This window comes from Podarcis filfolensis, assembly GCF_964270895.1.
Source record: "Podarcis filfolensis genome assembly, chromosome: 6".
NCBI lineage: Eukaryota > Metazoa > Chordata > Lepidosauria > Squamata > Lacertidae > Podarcis > Podarcis filfolensis.
The window spans coordinates 72,083,997-72,108,227 of NC_139609.1; the positions used below are offsets into that span (position 1 = coordinate 72,083,997).

The 24,231-nt window shown below is 41.8% G+C and overlaps 1 protein-coding gene across 18 annotated transcripts in view; it reads right to left on the minus strand.

Annotated features, from left to right (window-relative positions):
- Nucleotides 1–24,231, minus strand: part of DLGAP4 (DLG associated protein 4) — a 334,263-nt gene that overhangs the window by 20,136 nt on the left and 289,896 nt on the right. For 2 of the 18 annotated variants that reach the window (XM_083618470.1, XM_083618461.1), the window contains exon 1: nucleotides 16,434–16,807. The exons of 11 other annotated variants lie outside the window; for them this stretch is intronic. In XM_083618470.1, coding sequence (XP_083474596.1) covers nucleotides 16,434–16,484 — 51 coding nt within the window. In that variant the 5' untranslated portion in view covers nucleotides 16,485–16,807. Of the gene's footprint in view, nucleotides 1–5,430; nucleotides 5,504–16,433; nucleotides 17,101–24,231 lie in introns of those variants that run through there. 5 more of the 18 variants (XM_083618474.1, XM_083618459.1, XM_083618466.1 and 2 more) reach the window with 5 other exon arrangements.

Consider the following 24,231-nt stretch of genomic DNA (forward strand, 5'->3'; position numbering starts at 1 on the left):
TGATTCTTTCATTTTAAGTTGGGTAACCTGATATCATGGTGATGTCATGCGACTGACAGGTGGATGGTGCCACCCACTTGTCAAAATAGCCACAGGGGTGGGGGGCCCTTCTGTCTCACTGGCCAAATCCTGTTCCCCACTGCTGATCTAGCTCTTCCTCCATCAGTGCTAACACACACCAATGTGATCTTTTAATGCATAATAGCAGTGAGCTGGCTCTGTCCCAACCATGAGTCACTCTAAACACAGGATGAAAGAAGCTTCACTTGGATGCCCGGAAAGGAAAAGAAAAGCTGCTGGAGGGAGCTGATGTTTTGAGCAGTTACTTACAGGATATCATAATTCGCTCGATGAACTCTACTCAGCTGATTTCAATGTCCTCTACAGCAGGTATCTTCGACCATTTTAGACTCATGGTCCACTTTTAACCCAAACATAACATTTGGGAACTTATTTCTTTATATTTTACTATATATTTGCATGATAGTTGTACCGCTGTTGTGACCCACCTTGGATCAGGCTATGGTCCACCAGCCAAAGACCATTTCAATCAGGACAGTGTACATTTTGCATTGACACCCCCCCAAAAAAAACCCCATGTGAATACAGGTGTGTGGTGGTGTTGGAACCTGTAGCAGCAACACCAGAAGCCTTTATCTGCTCCAACTGCAGTAAAATATGTCTCTTCTATATCTGTCTCTACAACCACAGCAGGTGCTGAAACTCTCCAAATGTTTGACTTTACCCGCAAAGGTGCACTCTTCCATAGTCTCCCAGGTAAGACGTATGCCAACAAAGATTGTCCCAATTTGCTTTACCAGCATTTTAATTGTTCCTGTATTTTCCTTTTATGCACACTGACCTGGGAAGAGAAGTCTTTTCTTATGGAAGGCCAATATAGAAATTTGAAATAAATATTTTTTTTTAAAAATTGTCCTAACTAGCAGAAGTTAAGAGCTATGCAGAGTAATGACACCACAACACTCCCACCCAAGAAGTATGCTTATTACCCAGTCAAATTTGAAATCTGCGAGTGGCTCAAGGTCACCCAATGTGCTTCATAAACTTGAGTGAGGATTTGAACCCTGGTTTCCCAACACTCTAACCACTATACCACATTGGCTCCTAGGTCAGTGGCTAGCATCCCCTTCCTAGGTAAGGTGCCCAGGAAAGTTGTCACTAACAAGCTTGTTACTTTTGGATGAAACTGATTTTCTTCAACCATCTCAGTTAAGGATTCAGGTTTGATTTTGGGAGAGAAACTGCCTTGATCACTCTAGGAAGGAGAAAGCAGGAATGAAACACTGTTGATTTCCTTGGACCTCCAAGTGGCTTTTGATGCATTGGCCACAGTACCTTTCTGGGAAGGCTATTTAAGTTGAGCATTGGAAGCACCACTTAGTGGCAGGTCCCATTCCTATTTGGATAACTGATGCCAGAGGGTAGTGCTAGAGGAGCATTTATTGACCCCTTGGCAGGTTTACTTTGGTGTCCTGCAGGATTCTGTTCTCTACTCCTTGCTGTTCAACACCTACACAAACTGCTGAGAGAGGTTATCCAGAGATTTGCAAATGACACCCAGCTTTCTCAAATTCAGGTGCAGCTGCTGGTGTCCTAAACCAGTGCCTGGGCATGGTAATGGACTGTATGAAGGCAAATGAACTGAAACTCAGTCCAGACACAATTGAGATAATGTTGGTGGGTGATTCATCACCTGGGTGAATGGCTTTTAGACCTATTCTGAAGGGGGCTGTACTGCGCGCTAAAGAATATCAGATACACAGTTTATAGGTGCTCATTCATCCAGCACTGCCATTAGAGTCCTGAGTGGCCTCTGTTGCCTGGAATATCTTTTATCAGCTATTACCATATGTAAATTGAGATAACGTAGCTACAATTAACCATACATTGACAACCCATCTATATTGCAGTGAGTTGTACAAATGGCTGCTTCTGTTGTATACAAGGGGCTGCTTTTGAAAATAATTTGGAAACTGCACTTGATCCAAAATAGGCCTGTATGATTGTTAACTGGACAATTAGATCATATTATGCTAGTGCTTCATTAGCAGCCCCAATTGCCAAGTCTGTCCAGACACAGTTTAAAGTGTTGGGCAACTGAAACCTCAAGATCGGCTCCAGGTGGCTGTGAAGGAATGGGCCTTCTTAGTGCTAAGATTCCTGTTCTATAACACCCTTCCCACAGAAGCTCATCTGGCACCTTCTTTAAGTGCATGCAGGTGAAGACTTTTCTCCCAGGGTTTAAAATCCAATTTTAAAGTATTAAACTAAAAATATACAGCACATAAACAGTGGTTAACTGTTTCCATTATCCTCTCTGTTGGAAAATGTTTATGCTGCAGACTGTTGATTTTAATACTTTGTCTTTGTAGTATTTTATCATTTGCATTGTGAGCTAAGGAAAAAGTGATTTTGGGTAATGTTATATAATCATAGGAATAAATGCTCTCTGAAGAAACACTCTGAACAAACATTGCATAGTGTGGAAACATTATAGACCACAGCTGAAAAATCATGCCACCAGCATATTAAGATAGCAAGTGAACAATTTTGGCAGAAGAGAGCAGATAAAATTCTTAAATCATATGCCATTAACCTTCATGGGCTTGCTTCTTCGTTCTGGACTAAGTGTTTAAACTCTGCTCAATAAGGAACCCAAAGAATGACTACGCTAGGACAATTTTCTCCTTGGGAAGGAGTGTCACAATTAATAAGAAATTATTTCGACATTCAAGCTACCAAGCCATCACCTGGAACACAGTTATTCAAAGAACAAACACAAAATTTTATTTTTCTAATATTGGAAGCCCTTTTGCATCCACCCTATTAATTTACAGCAGGTTTACAATCTGCAAGCTGTTCTGAAGACTGTGGTTCTCACTTGGAATCCTAGTTTAAGTTAGCATTTCACATGAAACAGCAGAAGCGGATGTTGCAAATACCAAAGGAGCTGACTCAGCATTGCCTTTGTTAAATTAAATGCAAAGTTTCCCTTCCTTGCCACAGTTTGAGTGATCACCCATTATATGCCCTGTACAAAACCAAGGAGTGTAATTGTATCCGATGTGGCTTTTGCTCATGAAAAACTATCAAGGGTGAAGAATTTTGTATCAAGGCCAGAGCTTCCTTTCCCTAATCTCCAGAAAGAAAAACTACAGACAGATGGGTCCAGTCAACAGCAGGAAAGCACGAGTCAGTTTCTAGGAAACCACATTAAATTTAATTAGCCATTGCTTCCCTATAATTGGGGAGAAAGTAGAGAAGTTTTAGATCCCTGCATTCCATATACTCTCAGTTGATAGATATTACAATTTATAGAGAGATCAGCAAGGGAACTTTTTCCTCTGCAAGAAAAAAAAATACTGACTTTTGCATTCTTTAAGAAATCAGCATTAACAGTTTTCATTGGGAGTTATGATGAAATTTCCTTTTGCTACGATTTTGATCTTTATTGTGGTGCTCATGTTTTGGTGGGGAGGGGCAGAATTTGTTATTTTTAAAGTATTGTTGGATGAGCACTTTTAGGAACTTTATTATTCTCTTGGTTATTTATTTCTGATTTTAGCTTTTTTCATTTTATGTAGTTGCTGATTTGCTTTACGGCATCTTTTTGTATAAAGCAACTAATACAATAAATAATAATTATCCTTGCTTCAGAGATGCAGAAAGAAACCTTCTAATACTATAGAATGTTTTGAAACAGTCATAGACCAGCATTGTTTTGCAGTAAATGCCCCCTACTCCATTCCCAATGACACAAAGATACTGAAAGCTTTGTAAGTTGAGCAATCTCCAGCAAAAATTTACGGTACTATGTGAGCCAGACATATTAGAAATGTGCAGTTTAAAGCAACACATATCTGGGTAGGAAATATGAATGGCAGATTCTGACTGCAGAGACACATTTTTCCACTACCCAGCACTATTCTAAGCATTCTACACTGGACAACAGAACATGAAAGGGAGGTATTTTTTTGAGTGTTTTATTTGTGCCCCAGGAAAAGTTTTCATATATTTTTTAAATAACAAGGTTTAATGTACAATCCAAGTTTCAACTAACAAAAGACAAGCATCAGATAAAAGCCTTTCCCAAGCATACCTAAGACTATGACTATATCCCAAATGGCAACAAGCCAAATCTTTTTACAGCCCAATTTCTCCTTTACATGTGACTAGTACAAAACATTTCCCTAGATTCAAAACATTAAGACTCTCTGCTTCAAAGTTTCAGACAGGAGAATCTTACAGACGTTCAGCCAAGTAATTAGAAATGCTTTACATATGTGCCTATGGAAGATGCTCAAACATGTTTAGTGCACCCCCAATCAAAGCAACAAACTCCTCATTTGCACACTGCACAAGCCTGAGCTACAGCTGTTTTTGAAGATATAACACTAAACAGCAAAAGGCTGGCAGTAAGCAAACGCTAACAAATGTTTCTACTGCCTCAGTCAATTTAGGGGATCCAGCTAAGTAGGAAATTAGACTGAAAGGTCATTTCCTCAATGTGACATTCCTGAGACTATTATGTGTCTACTTTTTTCATTCCAATGGTCGAGTCAGATCCTCCCCCCTTCCTTTTCTGGTAATGGGCTTTCATCCTGCCATTATGAATTTGGAGTCTGTTCCTTGAGTTACTAATTTTTTAGACTTTCATAAAGAGCAAGTAGCTTCTAAGAAGTTTTGCCACCACCGCCATTTAACCTTCAACATAAAAGGAGCTTTTAAATCCAGAGTGAATCAAGCAATACCACTGCCTCAAACATTCTCAAACATTAAGTCAGAAAGGCTAAACTAGTGCCTACAGTTATTCACAAATCTTGTTTACAGAGGCATATACATAGCAAAAAAGAACAAAGCATTGCAGTTAACTTCAGAATGAACAAAGAACTTGCTGCAAACCATTTTGAAAGCCAACACGACCTGTTTCTTCACGTGTAAACGTTAAAATTTTTGAGAGTAGCTCCCTCTTTTCTCATTTAGTTAAGAAAACTCAGACAAAACAGGTTTATTTTCAGTATTCATAGAATCACAGAATTGCAGTATTGCAAGGGACCCAAAGGGAGCTCAACAGCTTTCAGAATGCTAGTCTGGTGATTTATTTATCCTCCACCACTGTAGCTTTCCTTTTGGTACTATAAACTATCAAGACATCTATCTAAATGTCTGTGCATTTCCACACAAAGCTATCAAACCTTGCTCTTGTACTCCAAAATAAAACACAAAAGAAGGTTTTTTCTTAACCTGAACATACAGGCACACAACACAAAGCAAAACGAAAAGAGGCAATGTATAGGATAGGTCTGCCTCAAGACTCAGCTTGATACATGGATAGTTAAGAAACTCTGAACATAGCACCACAAAGCTGTAGCGATTGAAAATGTAGGCTCACCTAAACTTGGAACTTACCAGTGTCACTCGGGATGAGAAACTAGCAAGAAAGCAACAGAAAACCTCAGCCCTATAAACAGCTACATTGCTATCTCCAAGGAGACCATAAGCAACATAATAATGAGACTACAGTGACCAACAGCTGTGATGTATCCTTTATTTTCTTTCTAAAAAGAAGAAGAAGAAAGGAGATGGCTATTTGCTTCTTGCCAGTGACTTCCCTTCCTCTTCCCACCCCACTGAAATTATCTTGCCGTCACCTAGCTACAGAAATAAATGTAGACACCACCACCCCAAAATCAGAAATAGCAATTGTACTTCATCCAGCACCTTCCACAAAGAAAAGTACATGAATGTTTCTTTTGAAACAAGTTATCACACTTAGCTATACATAGGAGCAGAGTGGTTCATTTCCAAATGGCTTTACTTAATATCATATCAACCATTTTAAAGATTTGTTGCCAAATGCTTTTTCAGCCAGGCAACAGCATATCACAATGGTTTGCAAGCCATGGCTCTTATGCCAAGAGCTGTTCCTCCAAGGCAATAGATAAGGAGAAAGCAGACAGACATTACCTACTATGTGCTCATCATACCTTCCCCTCCACCCATTTAAGTGCTGCCTTATGTTCTGTGTGACCCAACACTATCTAAATGTGGTTTCACTAACCTGGTGCCTGCCATATGCTTTGAACTACAACTCTTACAGCACAGCTGGGCTGATAAGAGTTGTAGTCCAAAACACATGGAGGGCACCAGGTTGGCAAAGACTGATCTGAATGCTAACAGATGTTTCTTGGCATTAAGATACAAAATGTTGTGCAGGAATCAAACTCTGAGCCTGGTCATACCATGGCACAGTAGTCAGAGCCCAAACATTCCGTTTCTGGCACAATTCATAGATCACTTGAAGATTCTATTAATAGTTTAGACAAGAATGTTATATGCAAGTTATGCTTGCAGAGAACCAACATCCCAAATAACTTGACTTTTAAACATTCAGTACAAAAAGCTTCTGGGAAATACCAATTGCTTCCATACAGGAATCTCTCTGTTTATGGATATAATGGGGGGGGGGATGGTTAGAGGCACTAAAATATTGCCAGTTTTCACAACGGTTAAGAATGGCGCTTATTAAATGCAAATGAGAGATACTTCTTATGGAGACACCCTTAAATACTGTATACAAATCTAAACAGTTACTGACTGGATCATTCCTTTTTCCAAAATACTACTTTTCAGTACATGTGTACTTAATAAATATAAGGAAGTGAACAGGAGATGGGTGCAGTAGAGAGATACATCTTGTTAACTAAAACCTGTATCTCCAGGAAAGTTTGAAAGATGCATTAGGAAAAACATACATCAAATTTGTTTTAATGGGCATGTAACTGCACATTACAGACATGCACTTTGAACAGTTTTCTAGACTCTTCCCTGTAGTCACCTAAAGAATTAAACACAGAGGAATGTAACATGATAAAGTCACTAAGCAGCTTGTGAAAAGCGATTGAAAGACAAAATACTGCCAAGCATACTTTTGGAAACACAGGATATTTGGAATTCAAAAGACAAGAGGAAATATGTCGTTTTAGGGCTGGTGGAATGAGCACCATTTCACTTGGGCTTTCCAATTCTTGCGGGTTTCAGAATGACATAAAACTGCTGAAATCCCTTGAAGTGTCTTTGTTCCCAGCTACAACTATATGCTATCTCTTGGCCAACCAAATGGTTGGTACATTCCAAGAAATACAAACTGGGTTCCAGATGGCTGTTGCTTAGCAGCAGCCCACATGCTTAGTTGCTCAGGGAACAGGTTCCTTGCATTCTCATTAGACAGCTGCCTACTGAAACTGCTACGTAGTGCTGTCTGGGAAGATTTCTCATACTCAGCTACAAGCTGAGACAAGGATTTCAGTTAGAGCTACAGAATATGAATACAGCAAGTTAAAAAAAGGGCTCCAAAGCAATCATCTGACCTCAAAATGGTTTTAAAGCTTGGACATGCATCTTATTTCATCTTACAAAGCAAAATGGAACAATGTTGCCACCAACATCTATTAAACACTCCAGAGTGTGGAAAGTGTGTGATAGAATTTGCCTGTAACAACGCATTATTCATCCAAACAAAAAACCAAAATAGCAACATGTTTGCCTGGAGCTATAAGCACTGATGATCAAAATGTTTTCAAAATATGGGAGCATCACCATGAGGAGACTCGGAAGACAAAGTGCTCCTAGGATTATTTGGCATCAAGATTTGCTAGCTTGCATCATATATGATATTTACAATTTTCAGTGCAACACAACTGTGAAATGTTTGATATCCAATGAAGGACAACAGTGTTGAAAACAACTTTTTTTTCATTCCATTCCAGACTGATCCTCTAATGCATGCGGATGCAGGATGAAAGATAGACAACATTATTTGACTAGAGCCTCCTTCATAGAGGTGGTAACATATATGCTTTCTGAGCACAAAAGGGCAACAGCATAGAGTACTGGACACAGTTCATAGACTACTTAAACACCAGACAGGACTGATTCAGTGTATTACTCACCCATAGTATTACTTGGTTAAATCAAAAACCCTAGAATTCCTTTTATTTTCTGTCATACATATGAGATACAGGGTTAATACCTTTAAAATTATCTTAACAATTTTTTCCATAATGGGTCTTTAAACCAAGTTACTCAGTATTTGTTCAAAAACGTTTATTTGCATAAAATACCCTCCGTTCATCAACAGCAGCATCTGAGTTTTTCGCATTGGTGTCCAATGAAGCACCCCATACTTAGAATTACGTGTCAAGTTTCCATGTCCCATTACACTACTGAGGATAACACAACTGAATACTAGGAAACCAGGTTTACAGATTTAAGACGCACAGCGAGAAGAGAAAGGAAAACACTGCAATTTGATCTTGGATGCCTTCATGCAGTTTCCTTACCAACTAAAGTTCTCATGAAAGTTAACTTTAGGCGACAACGCTACCCACAGTTACATGGGAGTAAGCCTCATTGAATTTAAATAGGAGTTACCTCCAGGTATATAATGCATTAGATTGTAGATGTAATCAATAAGAAGAACTCCAAAAGTGCTTAGTAGTCTTCTGCTTTTAGAGCAAATATTGAAAAATTAATATTGCTGCTTGGTGCATTCAGTGGGTTTCTGTCCAGCCTTCAGTACAATCATTGTTCCCTTTCTCCAACAACCTAGTGTATGCCCACTGCATGTTTAGAGGTGCATGTCTCCCCTCTACATTTTACATACTGACCACAGCAAATGCTGGTGGACACACAATGTCCATTACAGAAGCGTAAAACTAATGGAAACAAGTTATTTGGAACTACACTGGATACAACCCAAAGTTTCCAAATATAGAAAAAGTGTAGAGATAGTCTATGCCTAGCCTGAAAATGATAGTATTATTTCTAATGGACAGTGCTTACGACTAAGCGCCAGTCAAGTGCCCAATGGATTTAGAGTCTGAAATTGCAGAAAGAGGTATGTCTTACCTTTTAAGCATCAAGCAATAGGAAAAAACTGTACACTTACTTGCGATGCAACTAATCCTACTATCACACTGAATGACATCCAGCAGATTTTCAAAATATATTCAACTGGAAGTAATACTTATGAGAGTTCTTCATGCAAGAGAAACACATCAAAGAGCTTTGCCAGAGAAATAGCATTGCAAGGTCCTTGAGAATGAAAATGAAACCCATTTGTCCGCTATTTTTACGTAGCATTTGTTCATTTTGAGAATGCAAACAAATTAAAAATACAATCTCATCCAAGGGAATACACGTTAGAATTGAAGAGTCTTGAACTATGGATTCTTTCATAGTGTGGGAAGGCAGAGGTTGGCATGATTCATGTAAAGGGCTTTTTAATCAGTTCCCACTCTGGATGGTTTTTAGAAACAGCATTCTTTTAAAAATAAAAAGAATAAGCAGGAGTTTCTTCATGTTATTATTAGGGAAGCCCATCAAAAGCGATTTCCTTTTGTTTGGGGCTTGCTTCCTGACTCACCTCTGATCCTTGTATGTGAGAAGTGCTAAGAGGTTGGGAACCCCAGATTAGATCAAGACCACATGGTGCAGGCTTTTTAAAAACCCTTCTCTCCTGTGCCATTTTCCTTATCTAACTTGCTCTCCCTCTGGAAGCAAAGGCACATGTTCCTCGCCCCACCCCAGGCAAATACTAGCATGGGAGCGGGCACCTTGCCAGTACTACAGCCTCAATCCAATGGGGATGGGGGCATCCCCATGGCTGCATTTTAACTCAAATCACAGGAGAAGTTGTTGATAAATGGCAACTATACTATCTCTTAATTTTCCTAGTATGTGGATACTGTTTGTTATTGTAACTCCTTTTTTTCTATTTATAATTTGTGTTTAGAAAATACAATAAATGTGTTTGTGGAGGGAAGCACAGAGGAAGTCTGATCGTGGATCTCCCACTGCCTTGTGTAGTTTGGTCTTTGCAACGCTTTTTCATCTTATTGAAAATGATATGAACCAATATTATTTAATAATCTTTTGAACATATGACCACGTCACACAATTTGGAATGTGGAGTTTTCCATGTTAGACTGGAATAACAGGAATGTAAAGTGATGACAGCATCAAAGTAAAATTGCTCTAAGCTCCTATATATGCATGCGCCCCAACTATGCTAGATTGTTTTTGAAGTTGGTTCCCAGCCAAAATGTGGCAAATTCGAGTTCAAACTAGCTGAGAGGGGGGAAACAGAGTGGTGTGATGTATGCATCACTTTGCTAAGGCACAATACCTGTTATTCTTAAGGAGGAGGTAAAGTAACACCCTGGACCCAGGGTATTTGACAGCTACTGTCTGGTTGCCGATACACCCTTTTGGGAGATAGTGACTGAGAGGGCAGTGGCAACCCAACCCAAGTACTTGGAAGTGTTTTGGAAGTTAATCAGCATTGGTTACCCTGACAGGGACATGGTGGTGCAACCCTGGCATTTTGCTTGAGCTCTCAGTAGCTTTTGATAACGTAGTCACTGTATCATGCTGGACTTGCTCAGTGGGTTGGAAGTAGGAAACACTGTGTTACAGTGGTTCTGCTCCTACTTGTAGGGTTGGTATCAGAGTAGCACTAGATGATTGTACCTTGACAGGTCGGTTATGGAGTAAAACAGAGTGCCATATCATATTCAGTGATGTTTAGCATCCATATGAAACTGCTAGAAGCTGTCATTAGAGGATCTGAAGCACAACAACATCATTATAGTGATAATACTCAGCTTGATTTCTCCATCTGAATCAGGCATGGCCATACAAGTTCTGGATCGGTGTCTGGATGTGGATTGGTGTTTGGGCACAGCAATAGGCTAGATAAGGGTCAATAAGCTGACGTTGAATACTGGCAAGGGTTCTGAAGGAGTAGGTATGTAGTCTGGGGGTGCTCCTGGAACCATTTTTGACTTGGAAAGCCCAAGTGGCTGTAGTGGATAAAAGCATCTTTTACCAGCTTAGTGAACTATGCATACACAACCTCAAGACTTGATTACTATAATGCATTTTATGTGAGGCTGCCCTTAAGCTTAGTCCAGGAGCTGCTGTTAGTACAGAATGTAGCTACTAGGTTGTCAAGTGGAATATACAATACCATTAAAAGAGCTACACTGGCTTCCAATTTGCTAATGGGCCAGGTTTGGTATCAACCTACAAAACCCTAAATAATTTGGGACTACAAATCCAAAGGAACGCCTTCTCCTGTACAGACCTTCCTGGTCATTAGGGCCATCTGCTGAGGTCTTCATGGTTATGTGGAAGCTCATCTTGCAGCAACCAGGAAGAGGGCTTTTTCTGTGCATTGACAGTGCATGCTGAAACTATATGTCTTTACTGAAGGTTTTGCTGGCTATTGACAGTAGTCATTTGTCATAACTTTTATGTTATAAATGAACTTCCTACCAAAGCTGTTAAGTTTATTTTGCTGTTATTGTATTTTAATGGATTTTATTGTAAGCTGCCATGAGATGTTTTTATGATATGTGGTATGCAAATAGATTAATGGATGCAAGATCAGAAAATGGGGAATGTCCTGATGTCAGCTTCTTGGGCTCTTCATCAGATTCCCCCACACACATCCAGAAGTACAGGAAGACACCTGGTCAGATCAGGGACTTTAACTCCCAAGACACTCCTGCAGGGACCCAGGGAAGCCAGCTATGGATGTTATACAACCCATGACATCTTCCAACCCTTCTGTGACCTATATGGATAAGAAGAAAACCAGCATAGGCTGAAGAATCTGGTACATGTAGAGTGTATAGATTTGATGCACTGCACCAGTGTCACAGACCCCTAAGACAAACACGGATGCAGTTTATTTAAATTCCTTCTAGCTCTCTAATAAAAGGGTATTAATAGGCCAATTATTCCCTATAACTCACTTTTCTAGCTTCGTTACCCAAGACTGAAAAAATGCATAAGCCAGTTTTTACAACCACACTAGCTCATCCTTTACGACATGCAGCAAGTCAAATCACATTAGCGTCTGTGACCTCATCACATTACACAGGTCTTGGCAGAGAGTCCAATTCATCATGTGAGTAAACATGACGGCTGCAGACTCTGAGATACTTATACAAGGACTGTTGAAAGGAAGCGAATCGGAAGTGCTTCTACCGTGTCCTACGCTCTTCAACAAGTGAAAATGAAAACTTGGAAGAGCTCAGCAAGTCTGCTACTAGTCTGTACAGAGGCCAAAGTCAATCATGTATCAAATGCTGCCACTGGAACTCAGCCTAACAGAAATTTAAGACAGTGCACAAACAAATGTTTGTTAACAGAGCTTCAGTCAATAAACAGCAGCTGAAGGTTTTTGAGCTTCTGCCACCTTCAGTAAGCATAGCCACAAAAATAGAGGACATCTAATATTTGCCAAAGTGTGTAAGGCCTCCACCCAGCCCAAAAGTGTATAAGTGCCTCCACCCAGCACAAATTCCAGAGTTTGGGAAGAGAACTGCAACTTGGCTAGATACCATACTTAATTCCATTGAACCCACTGAACCATTTCTGCAATTTTGCAAAACCAGTCTAAAATGAGAAAAAGCTTAGATGCAGAACCAGACACCTCCTGTTCTACACATTCAATGATACCACAAGTTTGTGACATGACATCACTAACTGTTTCTGTAGCAACTGTTTCCGACAGAAATGAATCAGTCAAACAGGAGGTGGCCATTTAGAGAGCAGTAGAACAGGCTTTATGGGCACACAAAGACTTTGTAACTGACAAAAATAGGAAAGCAAATTATAGAACGTACAAATAACTTAATGAGCTCAATCTAATGGGTTTCAGGAATGCCTGCTATATTTAGATCTGCCCAACTGTATCTTAAAAAGCAAAACAAAAACAGTGTTCCATAATGGAAATGGTAAAAGCTTTAAAATATATTACTAGTTCCTGTAAGCTCTCTCTCTCTGTGTACACACACACACACACACACAAATAAATACACAGAATACATGGAAATCTCTATAGTCTTTGTGGGGGAAAATCCCCTGGCCAGGAGAGCAAGAAACAACCTCCTTTTCTCTGAATTCTGATTTCAAAGAATTTTTTAAAATTAAAAACTACATACTTCCTAAATTCGTTTCCTTGGAGTTTGGGGGGTGAGGAGGGAAGGGAACAATGCCAATATATTAATCAGTACTGTTCTATGCCAAGTGAGCAAATAGCAGGTCCAAGCATTTCAAAGCATGAGAATAAAAATTAAAGTAGTATTTTCTTGTGCACAAGAGTTGCCTGCCACAGTGTCCTCTTTACAGCTACAGGCTGGGACCTACAAGCCAGAGAAAAAGCCACAGCAGTAGAACAGTAGGATGCTCCACAGGATTGGAGAAGGGCTGAGTGGGAGAAGACGAATGTGCTGCTCAGGTGAGCTGATGATGAGCCAGGCCTAGGCCCCTAAATCCGGATTCTGATATGCAGCTCTTAAGCTTAAGAATCTGGGGAACCACAACAAAAATCAACCCATAATAAAATACCCAACAAGAATACGATCCCCAAGATATACTACTGAAATAGTTTTGGGGAAGGCAGAATAAAGAGGTAGACTGAACCAATGGGCTGCACTATCATAACTTACACCACACTGACTCTCCTCAAATCCACAAACTCTGTATTGCTCTGTCTTTAGTAGATGAGATTGCTTAAACTACTCTGTGTTCCATGGACACATGCAGGTGAGCAAAGCGTTTTTGGGGATGGTAATGTCCTTAAAAGCAACAACACAACAGACTTCAATAGTACTGCAGCACCTCAAAAGTGTCACCGACGAAGGCTTCTGATAAAATGCTAAAGCCTTCTAAAGCTGAGAAACACCATGCAAATCTTATTTTATAATAAGAGTGTGTACTGAATGAGAGAGTTCACCCTCAAGAACCCAAGATCCAGTAGAGAAAAGACAGAAACAGGACTATGCTCCTGTTTAGTTTTAGTAGCTCTAGCCAAAAGCTATACCTCACAACAAGTAATTAGGATGTTAAGACCTCAGGGTGGAGTAGCAACTTTGCAGTTGCAAAATTAAGTGGCGCTGCACAGGGTTGGGCAAGGAAAAAAACCCATTTCATGTATTGGCTATAAAGGACATGCTTTGCAGCTAAAATTCAAGTTCATACACTGCTAATTTCAGATTGTCTGGAAGTTTAGCTCACATAATTGTAGGCTCTCACTTGTTCAGTTCTCAAGAGCTCTGGACTACAAGGCAGACTTATTTCAACAGCATCAAACATACCTGAAAGTATCTGCAGGAAAGTGTTATGGATATGAGAAATCCCATTAGGAATAGTGTTGGTCTACAAAGGAAATTTATTTTGACTTATCACAACCTAAACTTTGGAGACAACATCCTGTAGTACAGAAGTTTCACAGTGCAAGAGGGAGCAGTTAAGGCAGTGTATAAAAGTAACAGAAGAAAAGCTGGAGTGAATTAATGCAAAAGGTACAGTGTTAATGCTCCTTTTATGAGCCTATGACTTTTTTGTCCTATCCAATGATGAGAAGGAAGAAAGAACTGAAGGAATACAGAAACACTTACCTTATTTAATGATCTGTTCACAGACACTCAATCAAAGGGAGTGTAGCTAGAAATAGAAACTGCAGAAGAAAGCAGCCTCCATACCTGAGATTGACAAAAATTACTTAAAAGCAAACTCAGCCGTCATAAAGGACTAGCCCAGTTCTGTCTTTGGACTCAAAAATACACCTCAAAGCTTGTGCTAATGAATAATGAGACACTACTGCATGCAGTTATTTCACTAGAAATCATGACTTCAGTATAAAGAACAAGACAGTTTGAACCACATTTGAGATAACATGAAATTCAGTAGGCATTAAATACAAAGTATATTAACAACTGACAGCACTGTGGTCAGTAAACACCCATGATGAACTGAGTTCAAAGGAGTTTTATCCCCATGCTCTACATGATGAATTCCAGAAGCACATAACATCCTATTCTGTAATGCGTCCTGTAACGGAACCTAAGCAAATATAACTGAAATAGCCACGTATTCTTCCTTGCTCCCCCCTGCTTTTGCTTCCCCATGTCAAATGTTAGACTTAGTTCCAGGGGCAGGGACCTGTCCTCTGACTTGCTGTCAAGTGCCATGTATACCAAAGGAGGTAAGACAGGGCTGCAATCTGAAGTACACTTAATTGAAAGTGCACCCCACTGAACACAGGAGCAAACACAAAGTGTTGGAATGAGTAAAATACTGTTGCATAGTTATATGCAACTGAAATGCCTGGCAATGCCACCTTCCACTGCCACCTATACAAAATAAAAGCTATATATGTAAGTAAATTCTGTATTTACAAACTGCAAGGGGGGGAGCTCATGTAAAAGGCAAACTTAGACGGGATACAGCTCAGAAGCTGCTAGAATACTGACAGTTACCTAAATACCAAGTTGCCAAGACCGCTTGAAGCAGCTAGTTTAAAGATGGGGACACAGGATCAAAGAACACAAAAATCTTCTTGAAATAATATAGAGCTACCGTAGGTTGAAGTTTGACTCATAATGTACATGCAACATATGTTTGGCAGGTAATCACTATCCAGTAGCATGAGTCAACTTTCCCTTTAAATTGTCTCAGTATCATAAGACTGGAAATGATGAAGGAGTATGCTAGAGGGATGGAGTGTGATTTTAGCCCAGTTTTTGCTAACCTAGTATCCTTCAGATGTTTTAGACTACAATTCCCATCAACCCCAGCCAGCACACGCACTACTAATACTCTAGAGATGAAGCAGATGATTGCTTTCACTTTTTTGCTTTCAGTTTTTGACATAGTCACAACCCTTGGGAGTCAAGCTCCTTTCACTCCTCCTAAGCTACCACACTTATTAAGAACACACGGTTAGCTCACCGGTAATTACATTGCAACACAGAGACACCATTAAAACACACCCTCTCCAAAACATTAAAAGCCTGAAAATGGCAAACTAGGAAAGTGACTTTACAGGTTTCTGAAGAATGAAAACAGAATTCTACATGCAATCATTTAAGGCTTAAAATGACATGTCAAAACTGGCAATTCTGAAATATTTTCACTTTTTTAAAAAGGCAGTCCTATATTGTAAAATAAGATCTCCCCCCCCCCCAATCTTATAGGGGCTGTGGTTACAGTTTAAAGGTATCCTAGTAACAGCAGCAGCGACCAAGAAATGCCTTTACTCTCCTGTGGTTTACCCCGGAAGTTTGTTTTTATTAATTATAATTATATACGCTCCCATCAATACACATCCCTTGGGAGCCGATCACCAAAATTAAACCTAATTAAAAATCAAAAGTAAGAGAGATGAGAGAGAGAAAACAAACCCCAACATACCCAAACGACCTCATTTCCCCTTCCACAAAGGCAGCCCAAAACAGTCCAGATGCAACAACAGCGGCAACTTCCAACTACCGGGTGGCGGAATTTAAAAGGCCCCACTCCCAAATTCCTCTCACAACCCGCGTGCTTCTTCTTACCCTCGTGGGATTGAGGCCCAGAGTGGCGCTTCCCGGCTGAGAAGTTTCCATGGAGAGAGAGAGAGGAGAGGAGGGCAGGGTGGCCTTGCCTGGCTGCCCGCCGGACCACGGGTGGCCAAGAGAGGCAGGGCAGGCACCGCACCGCCAGAGACTGGGGAGAAACTTTCCTTCGCCCTCCTCTGTTGAGTCAGACGCGCCGCCTCACCCCAAGGAGGGACGGAGGGAGGCGCTGCTCAAAAGCGCCCTTCCTCCCCCCATTCACCTCCGCCGGCCTCCACGCTCGCTTCCCCGACGCGCCCCGCCCGGGCCCTGCCTCCCTCAGCCGGCGCCGAGGCGCTACTACGCCGGGGAGGAGAGGCTTCTTCCTCGCCTGGCCTAGCCTGGCTGGAAGCGGCACCGGCCGCGAGCCCTGCGCTGGCAAGGCGGGAAGCCCCGTTTCTCCGCGGGACACAAACGCCTACCTCGCCGCCGCTGCTTCGCGGCCTTGCTGTAAAGCCGCCCCTCAGCCCCTCCGAGTCCGGGGCGGCCGGGATCCGGGGCGAGGCCTGTGATGGCGAGACGCGGGTTCGAGGCGCCTCGCGGTTGGGGCCCAGCCGGAGAGCAGCTTCACGCTTCCGACCCACGAGTGGGTGGGGAAGCGCTCAGGGACTCCACGGAGGCCCCCCCCCCCCGCGGCCGCCTCCGGAGTGTGGTGGGAACGCTGCCATTCAGGCCTTTAATTACCCAATCTATGGCCTTTAAAATTGTGTAGGGGAGGGCGGTTACTGTTTTTGTTTGTTGCTACGGTTTGCATTTTCGTTTAATTATATTGTCTACCGCCCTGTGATCCTCAGAGGAAGGCTAGTATGGAAATTTAAGGATTCTGTCCCAGCAGAATCTGCTTCACTGCTGGTGAGAAAGAAGGTGGGGATCAGCATCTATTGGACAATCTGCAGTTAAGATCACCAAGGATTTCTGACTTCCATTTTTTTATTTTTACTGTTTTTGCCCTCCAAATAGGCTGCCAGAATGAAAAAAACTGGAGGGGGGGCCAGGAATGGCGTTTTGCTTCTGAAAATGAATTCATGGGCCGAAATGTATATGCTCAAAAAGTCCTTGGTGGTCTTGACCTTGTTTTGAGCTGACTGGCCTCAAGTTGGCAAGGGGAGGGGGGTGTTGATCCCACCTTATACTCTCCTGGGTTAGGGGGTAGGCCCTGCTGCAGTAGCCCATTTTTGGCAGACCTCCTCCTAGTGGTTACTGGGATTTCCCAAAAATCCTGAGCCAGGTGGACCTTGGTTGATCCTTCATTTAAGATGCATTTACTGCTTTAATGCTCATTGTTTGCTACCCTGGACTTCTTTGGGAGGAAGGGTGGGATATAAATTAAATAATAATAATACTATGACTTACATGTTTAAAACCTAATCTACACATGCAGAATGAGATGTTAAATTAGAATGCCACCACAGGCTTTTGAACACTCTCATGCACAAAACACAAATCCACCAACACAAGCTAGCATATCAGGGAGAATGGACTGTAGTCTCACCCACTTCTCACCATGTTAGTTCTATCTCAGAAAGCTTTGTGTGCTGCACTGGAGACCAAGACCAAGCAAGAAAGCATACACAGGATAATTTAGCACAGATTAATTATGCTGCAACAAGGAAGCGATTCCAACTAAGTCCTATTGCTTTCTGGCAAAGCAATTCAAACCCCATCTGGGCAAAGGCAGGGTGTGATGAAGCAGCAATCAACACTGCAACTGCAGCCTTGTTCATTGCTTACACCTGCTGGGGCAGAAGGTGAAAAGACAGGCAGAGTGATAACGCCTGATGCCATCAGATTATGCCAGTTGGAATGGCTCCAGTGGATTGTAGTCTGTTCAGTCCTTCCCTGCTGCCACAACACCCTATTTTAGAGCTTTCCAAGTGATCTGCACTTTCAGTAGGCAGAACAGAGTGCTCCAGGCCAGGAGACTGACACCAGCTTTTCTGGTCTCCACACCATCCAGCACCCACCTCCCAGTGCAGCAGATCAGGAGTTTGGACTGTAACCTAAGTTTGTCATGCAACTGGTGGTGCAAGAGTTTTAGTTTTAAGTGGATAGTGCATGTCAACCCACTCCTGTCATAAGATAAAGTGACAAAAAGACTTTTGAGAACATAGTTACTATTCCTTCACCACTGACAATATCCGGAACCTCACCCCTATTTGAATTTTGACACTTTTAGTATTTTAAGTTTGCTTTATTACATGTGTACCCTGCCTTTCCTTCAAGGTACTCAGGGTAGTTTATGGGAGCTTATTCCATTTTATCATCATCTGCAAGGAAGGCGTTATTTATTTGATAGATTTATATTGTACCCTTTCTCTAAAATGGAGCATAGGCAGCTTACAGCAATAATAAAATACCATAATCAAAAGAAAATACTCAAATAAAAACAATAAACATCTGTGATAAAACTGTAGAACCTCACCACAAATACTACTTCAACATCTGAATGCCTGGACAAGTTCAACTCCTTTTACTTATTTATTTTTTGCAGTGGCTGAATATCAAATGCCATTTGGGAGGGAATTTCAGAGGTGAAGGGCCACCACTAAAGAAGCCCTGCCTGATGTCACTTGTCCTTTCAAATAACAGTCAGTTACTCAAAGCCACCCAAGAGAGGACAGTGTTCTCAGATGTCTTGGTCCAAGTCCAACATAAACCATACAGATTCACCAATGAATTGAATAGGCCAAGTAGGCCATGGTTAATCCTTTGTAGTGCTGCTATGCAGTCCAAACAAGCTGGTATTTTTAATTCCAAAAGTAAGTAGTAAGGCATTTGCAAGCCTCAATTTTGAAAGTATTTGAGAGAATAGGTTGACAAGCAGAAGCACAGCTGCTACATTCTTGTTCACTGCTGTCATTAGGGCACCTTATGGAAACCTAGAATCTTTAAAAAGCACTTGTTTCATAAGGATTTTAAACAAGCTAGTAATAAATCAAAACAGGGTGTTAAATTTTGACTACAGGGATGCTCCTACAGCCTTAAAAGGACTTGAAGCAGAACCATGACACATATTTACATACAAGTTTGCTAATGCAAATGTATAGTGCAAAGTAGGCTGACTCAGAGGGAAAGCTGCCTTGTAAGTAAATTCAAATATGAAATAAAGGGGAGACACGGGGATGGATGGACACCAGATCTAGGGTGTACTGCAAAAGATCCAGGGCCCAGCCCCCCCATACCCCCTCCCAACACCATTGCTTGACCACTGTATTTTGTATTGTTATAAATAATGAGACCCCGAAAAGTCATTATATCGAGAAAGAACAGGTGGGAAAATAAGAGACAAGGTTTCAAGTGCAGCCCTTTTTAAATGTGTCACATTTTAGGGCAAATTGGACAGGTGTCTTCTACACAAACAAACCTGAAACCTACTTCATTATCTCAGTCAGAGCATATTGTAACTAGGGCTGGGCGATGTTAGATTTTCAACATCATGATGTATCACCAGCTAGAGATTGCGGTTTGGTGATATACCACGATGTGGAAACAAAATCCATTGGCCCTAGCCAGCTAGAGGCAGGGTGAAATTGCCACAGCTCTCAACGCCAGACCTGGAACCCTTTCACCTCAATGTCTTGCAGGAGGGCCAATGCAGCTGGCCTAGGCCACTGCTCAGCTGGGGGGCAGGAGGGCTCCCTCCCTCCCCCAATCCCATCTGCAACATCAGATCACTCGGATAGGGGGGGGGGAGGCTTCCACTCTGCATCTGAGCGATCCAACACCACAGCGGCACTGGGCTTTGTGCAGCTGGGGCGTAGAAGAAGCCTTCCCCCGCCCCAGCGATCCAATGCTGCTGAGGTATCGGGGGTCGCCAGTTTCACAGAGCCCCCACCCCGCTGCCAACTCGGACAAGCCAGCACTGGACAGGGGGCACCATTAAATGCTTGGCTGAAGGGAGTGGCAACCGGGTGCCCCTCGGCCGAGCAGTTTAAAGATGTGGAGGGAGGAACAAGCTGTACAGGCACCTCGCCAATGCAGCTTGTTTCTCCCTCTGTGCTGTATGCGGGCAGACCGCAATGTCAGTTTCACTCAGCAGTATATCGCTGGTGAAACAGCTGCACTTCAGAGTCCCTCTGCTAGCAGCAACCCCTGGACGAAGTTATGCTGCTAGCTGAGGGACACAGGAGTGTGGCCGTTTCATCAGTGATATACCGCTGAGTGAAGCCAACATCACGGTCTGCTCCTCACACCAGTCCTGGGCGGTATATTGATATACTGCCCAGGCCTAATTGTGACCTACAGCAAACTAAGTACTTAGGCTGTGCTCCACTTGTTTCTAGACACGAGTGCTTTTGAAGTTCAAGCACATTGTTCACGCAGAATGGAGAAAATTTGTAGCACCACTGTGAATATGGCACCTGCCACAAAGTGGAATGCTCGGGCAGTGTATAAAAGCTTGTTTTGAAGGTATGCAATTTTTACAGCCCATTCATAGTTAAGAGAACCAGAGTGACACCTACTGTACAATGGTTGGGTTGTAAGCAGAGGCTGCAACAAAAGGCTTTTAGCAAATCGGGAATATTTTCCAGCACTTTGAGTTTCTAGTAAGCATATTGGCGCAGCATCAATAAGCATTCTATAGTACATTATACCTACTATTAGCTGTGGAAAGAATGAATGAAATGATTAATTTCCATGTTCCAGGTCTAGGTTTCCAGCTAAAGTAGAATCCAGTGCCATAAAGGTCCTTGTCCACTCTACTTGTTTACTGTACTATGTTTGTATTTGCTGATGCAACAAGCAGTAGTAGTCATTGTAGACACGTCTTCTACAGCACAATCCTATACATGTCTAATATTAAGTTCCCTTGATTTCACTGGGGCTTACTCCCAGGTAAGAAGATAAGAGTTATGCCTTTGTCTGCCATTTGGCAGATGACGTTGTTGTTGTTGGCATCTGTCTGTTTTGAGAGACAATGGAGTGTGCTTCTGAGGCACAGAAGTGACCACAATTACATTCATACTATTTAGTCTTTTGAATGGAATCAGATTTTTATTACATTTCCATTATAGCAAATCGGGGGAAAATCTGGCTAACAACAAGATCCAAATGTATTAAAAACAAGCTAAAGCCCAAAATTTATAATCTCAAACTGAAACCATGACCCTTTTCACACAGTCATAGGATTGTAGAGTTGAAAGGGACTATGTGGGTCATCTAGTCCAACCCCTGCAATTCAGGAATATTTTGGCCAATCTTGAATCCACAACCCTGAGATGAGTCCTATGCTCAACCAACTGAGCTATAGCTATATCATACAAACTGAGTTAATGCCTGACTTTTGTGTGTGAAAGAGAAATCTGACTTTTCAAGGTCCTTAATAAAGGATATAATGAATCATGCATTTATTGTGGGCTTCCTACTAGAACCATGGACTGGCCAAACATGGGCACTAGGATCTGTGAGACTCCATCCTGCATCACCCAGAGTCTTCTGCTAACTCCACCTGAGTGAATGGTATATTCATTTAATGACCTCTAAATTTCCTAGCAATTCATCCAGTTCTGCATTTCTGAATATTTATGACTTTAAAAATAAATGTGCTTATTAACAGTAATCTTCTAGAGCAAGGCTGGGGAACTTTTGACCACGCAGGTGTAGTTGGAACTACAACTGCTATCCTCCCTGACTATGCTAATGGGAATCTAAGAACATCTGGAGGGCCATAAGATCGCCAGCCCTATTATAAAGAAAACACTGTTCTGCCCAGTAACTTTCCATCATTTCTGTCAAGTTCAATGCTGTTTGATAGGGTTAAGTCACCTTGGCAGCATGGGAGTGGCAGGAGTGCTGTTCGTTCCTGTGTCAGCAGCATAGTGCAAGCACTTCTGGACTACATGCTGAAGCTCTTCCCAATGCCAGCATTAGCACAGCTTTTAGACAATAAACGCTGGTGTGGAGAGGAGCCAGTGTGGACTCCTCCCGTAGAGCATTATGCTGTGGCTCAGGGAGCAGCAGCACTGTTTTTGCAATGTACAGACTTCCAAGCAGAAATCAGCTACATGGTTGCCTCCCTTTGTCATGAAGAAACAGGCATAACTATAATATTAAAGGCATATAGGCTGCATTATCAAAGCTTTTGCATAACAGGTAGTTTTTGCATACCAGTGATGGGCGTGATCAACTCGCACTTTCTCACACAGGCCAACAATTCTGACCCTCCTCAGCTGGTATATGCAGCCACCAGAGAAGGGAAGTCATCACATGCTCTCTGCTCATAAGATACGAGGGGGCAGGATGTATCCTTCTCAGGACAGTGGGCTCCACCTTCTCCAGCACAGTGTCTACTTCAATATTTTTCTCTTTCTGCAGCTATTAAAATTAGGTTGGGGGAGAATAATATGCTTGGGGGGCAGATCAGGCCCCAGAACTGTGCGGTTACCTATGCCTGATCTATTTAGCTGTAAATTATATTTTAATCGTTACCTCGACCAATGTAGGCATATATGTTTAGGAAGTATGTTAATTTTACAATGTGAAGCATGAAATAAATTGTCCCTTGTTTTTAGTTTTGTTTTGCAATCCACTCATATAGTATGAAGTTGTTGGGTTTATTTTCCTGTGCAGGCTGAGAAAGTCTGCTCTTTCTGTCCCTTGTTCACTCCTCTTTCCCCCCAACCAAAATCAAACTGTCTGGAGTGACTTCTTTTGCTATCTTTCTAGTGACATAAAGGGAACTGACAGGCTTAGCCCAGAGTGTGCCAGCAGGGTTATAAGTGTAACTGTTCTTGTATGCACGGCTTGATATGAAGAAACGGCAACAGGGCAGGCCAAGGCACTTTGACTGACACAGGTACAGCAATTCCTCCTCCTGCTTCACAGCACGGACCACGGCAAGACTCCACAAATCAAAGCCCATTACTGCTTCATTGCTGCAGCACATCAGAGGGCAAACTTGAAAGCTAGCTTGCAGGAGAACAGAAGTTCTCTCAGGTTATTCCTCCTGATAAAAGACACTGAATTATTTAGCATGCATTATGGAAAAATTAAGAAACAGAGCTGCAGTATGAAAGATCAAGGCAGTTTCAGAAGCACTTATCCCAGGCAACCAAACCTACTCATGGCTACAACACACCCTTTTTTTTACCTTGAGGGAAAGTAGGGAGTACTTAATACAGTTGCTTTCTTCAGACTGCGTTGTCAGTGGCGTTACATACTTCTAGTATTTTGTGGGGTCAATCACCCAGAGAGAGTGGGGTGGCCTAACTAGAAGACAGTAGGGCAATAACACGCCACCCACCCTGTAACTTAAGCATGACATAATCCAAGAATAGCACACGTTTGCATGTTACTCTCTCCAGCTGCACCTTCCTTAAGGGTTTTGCCTGACTGCAATATGTCTTTAAACTCTGATAATATTTCCTTAGATGGAAAGCAGCTAGTGTTCAAAATCAATTGCTCTGCCTACTTTTGCCCTTGGACCCATCTGACACTGGCATATTCCCCCCCCCTCAGGGAATATTCATGTGATCCATATGCGTTAAAGTAAGTAGTTAGGAGTTGGGTTATTTGCCCTGCCCTGCATGGTTTCACAGGGATTCTGTCCCTTTCAGGATATATTTGAAGTCTGGATTAGTCTTTTAAACAAAGGGTAATCTGGCATCACCACCCTAGAACCTTTAATCCAAATTTCCCCAAGATTATTGTAAATGGTGCTGCTATTTTAAAGTTTATTTTCCATTTTTTCTTAAATGTTGCAAATCTAGCAACACAGTACGTAATAGTTAGCCCCATGTTATTGGCTTTCATCACAACC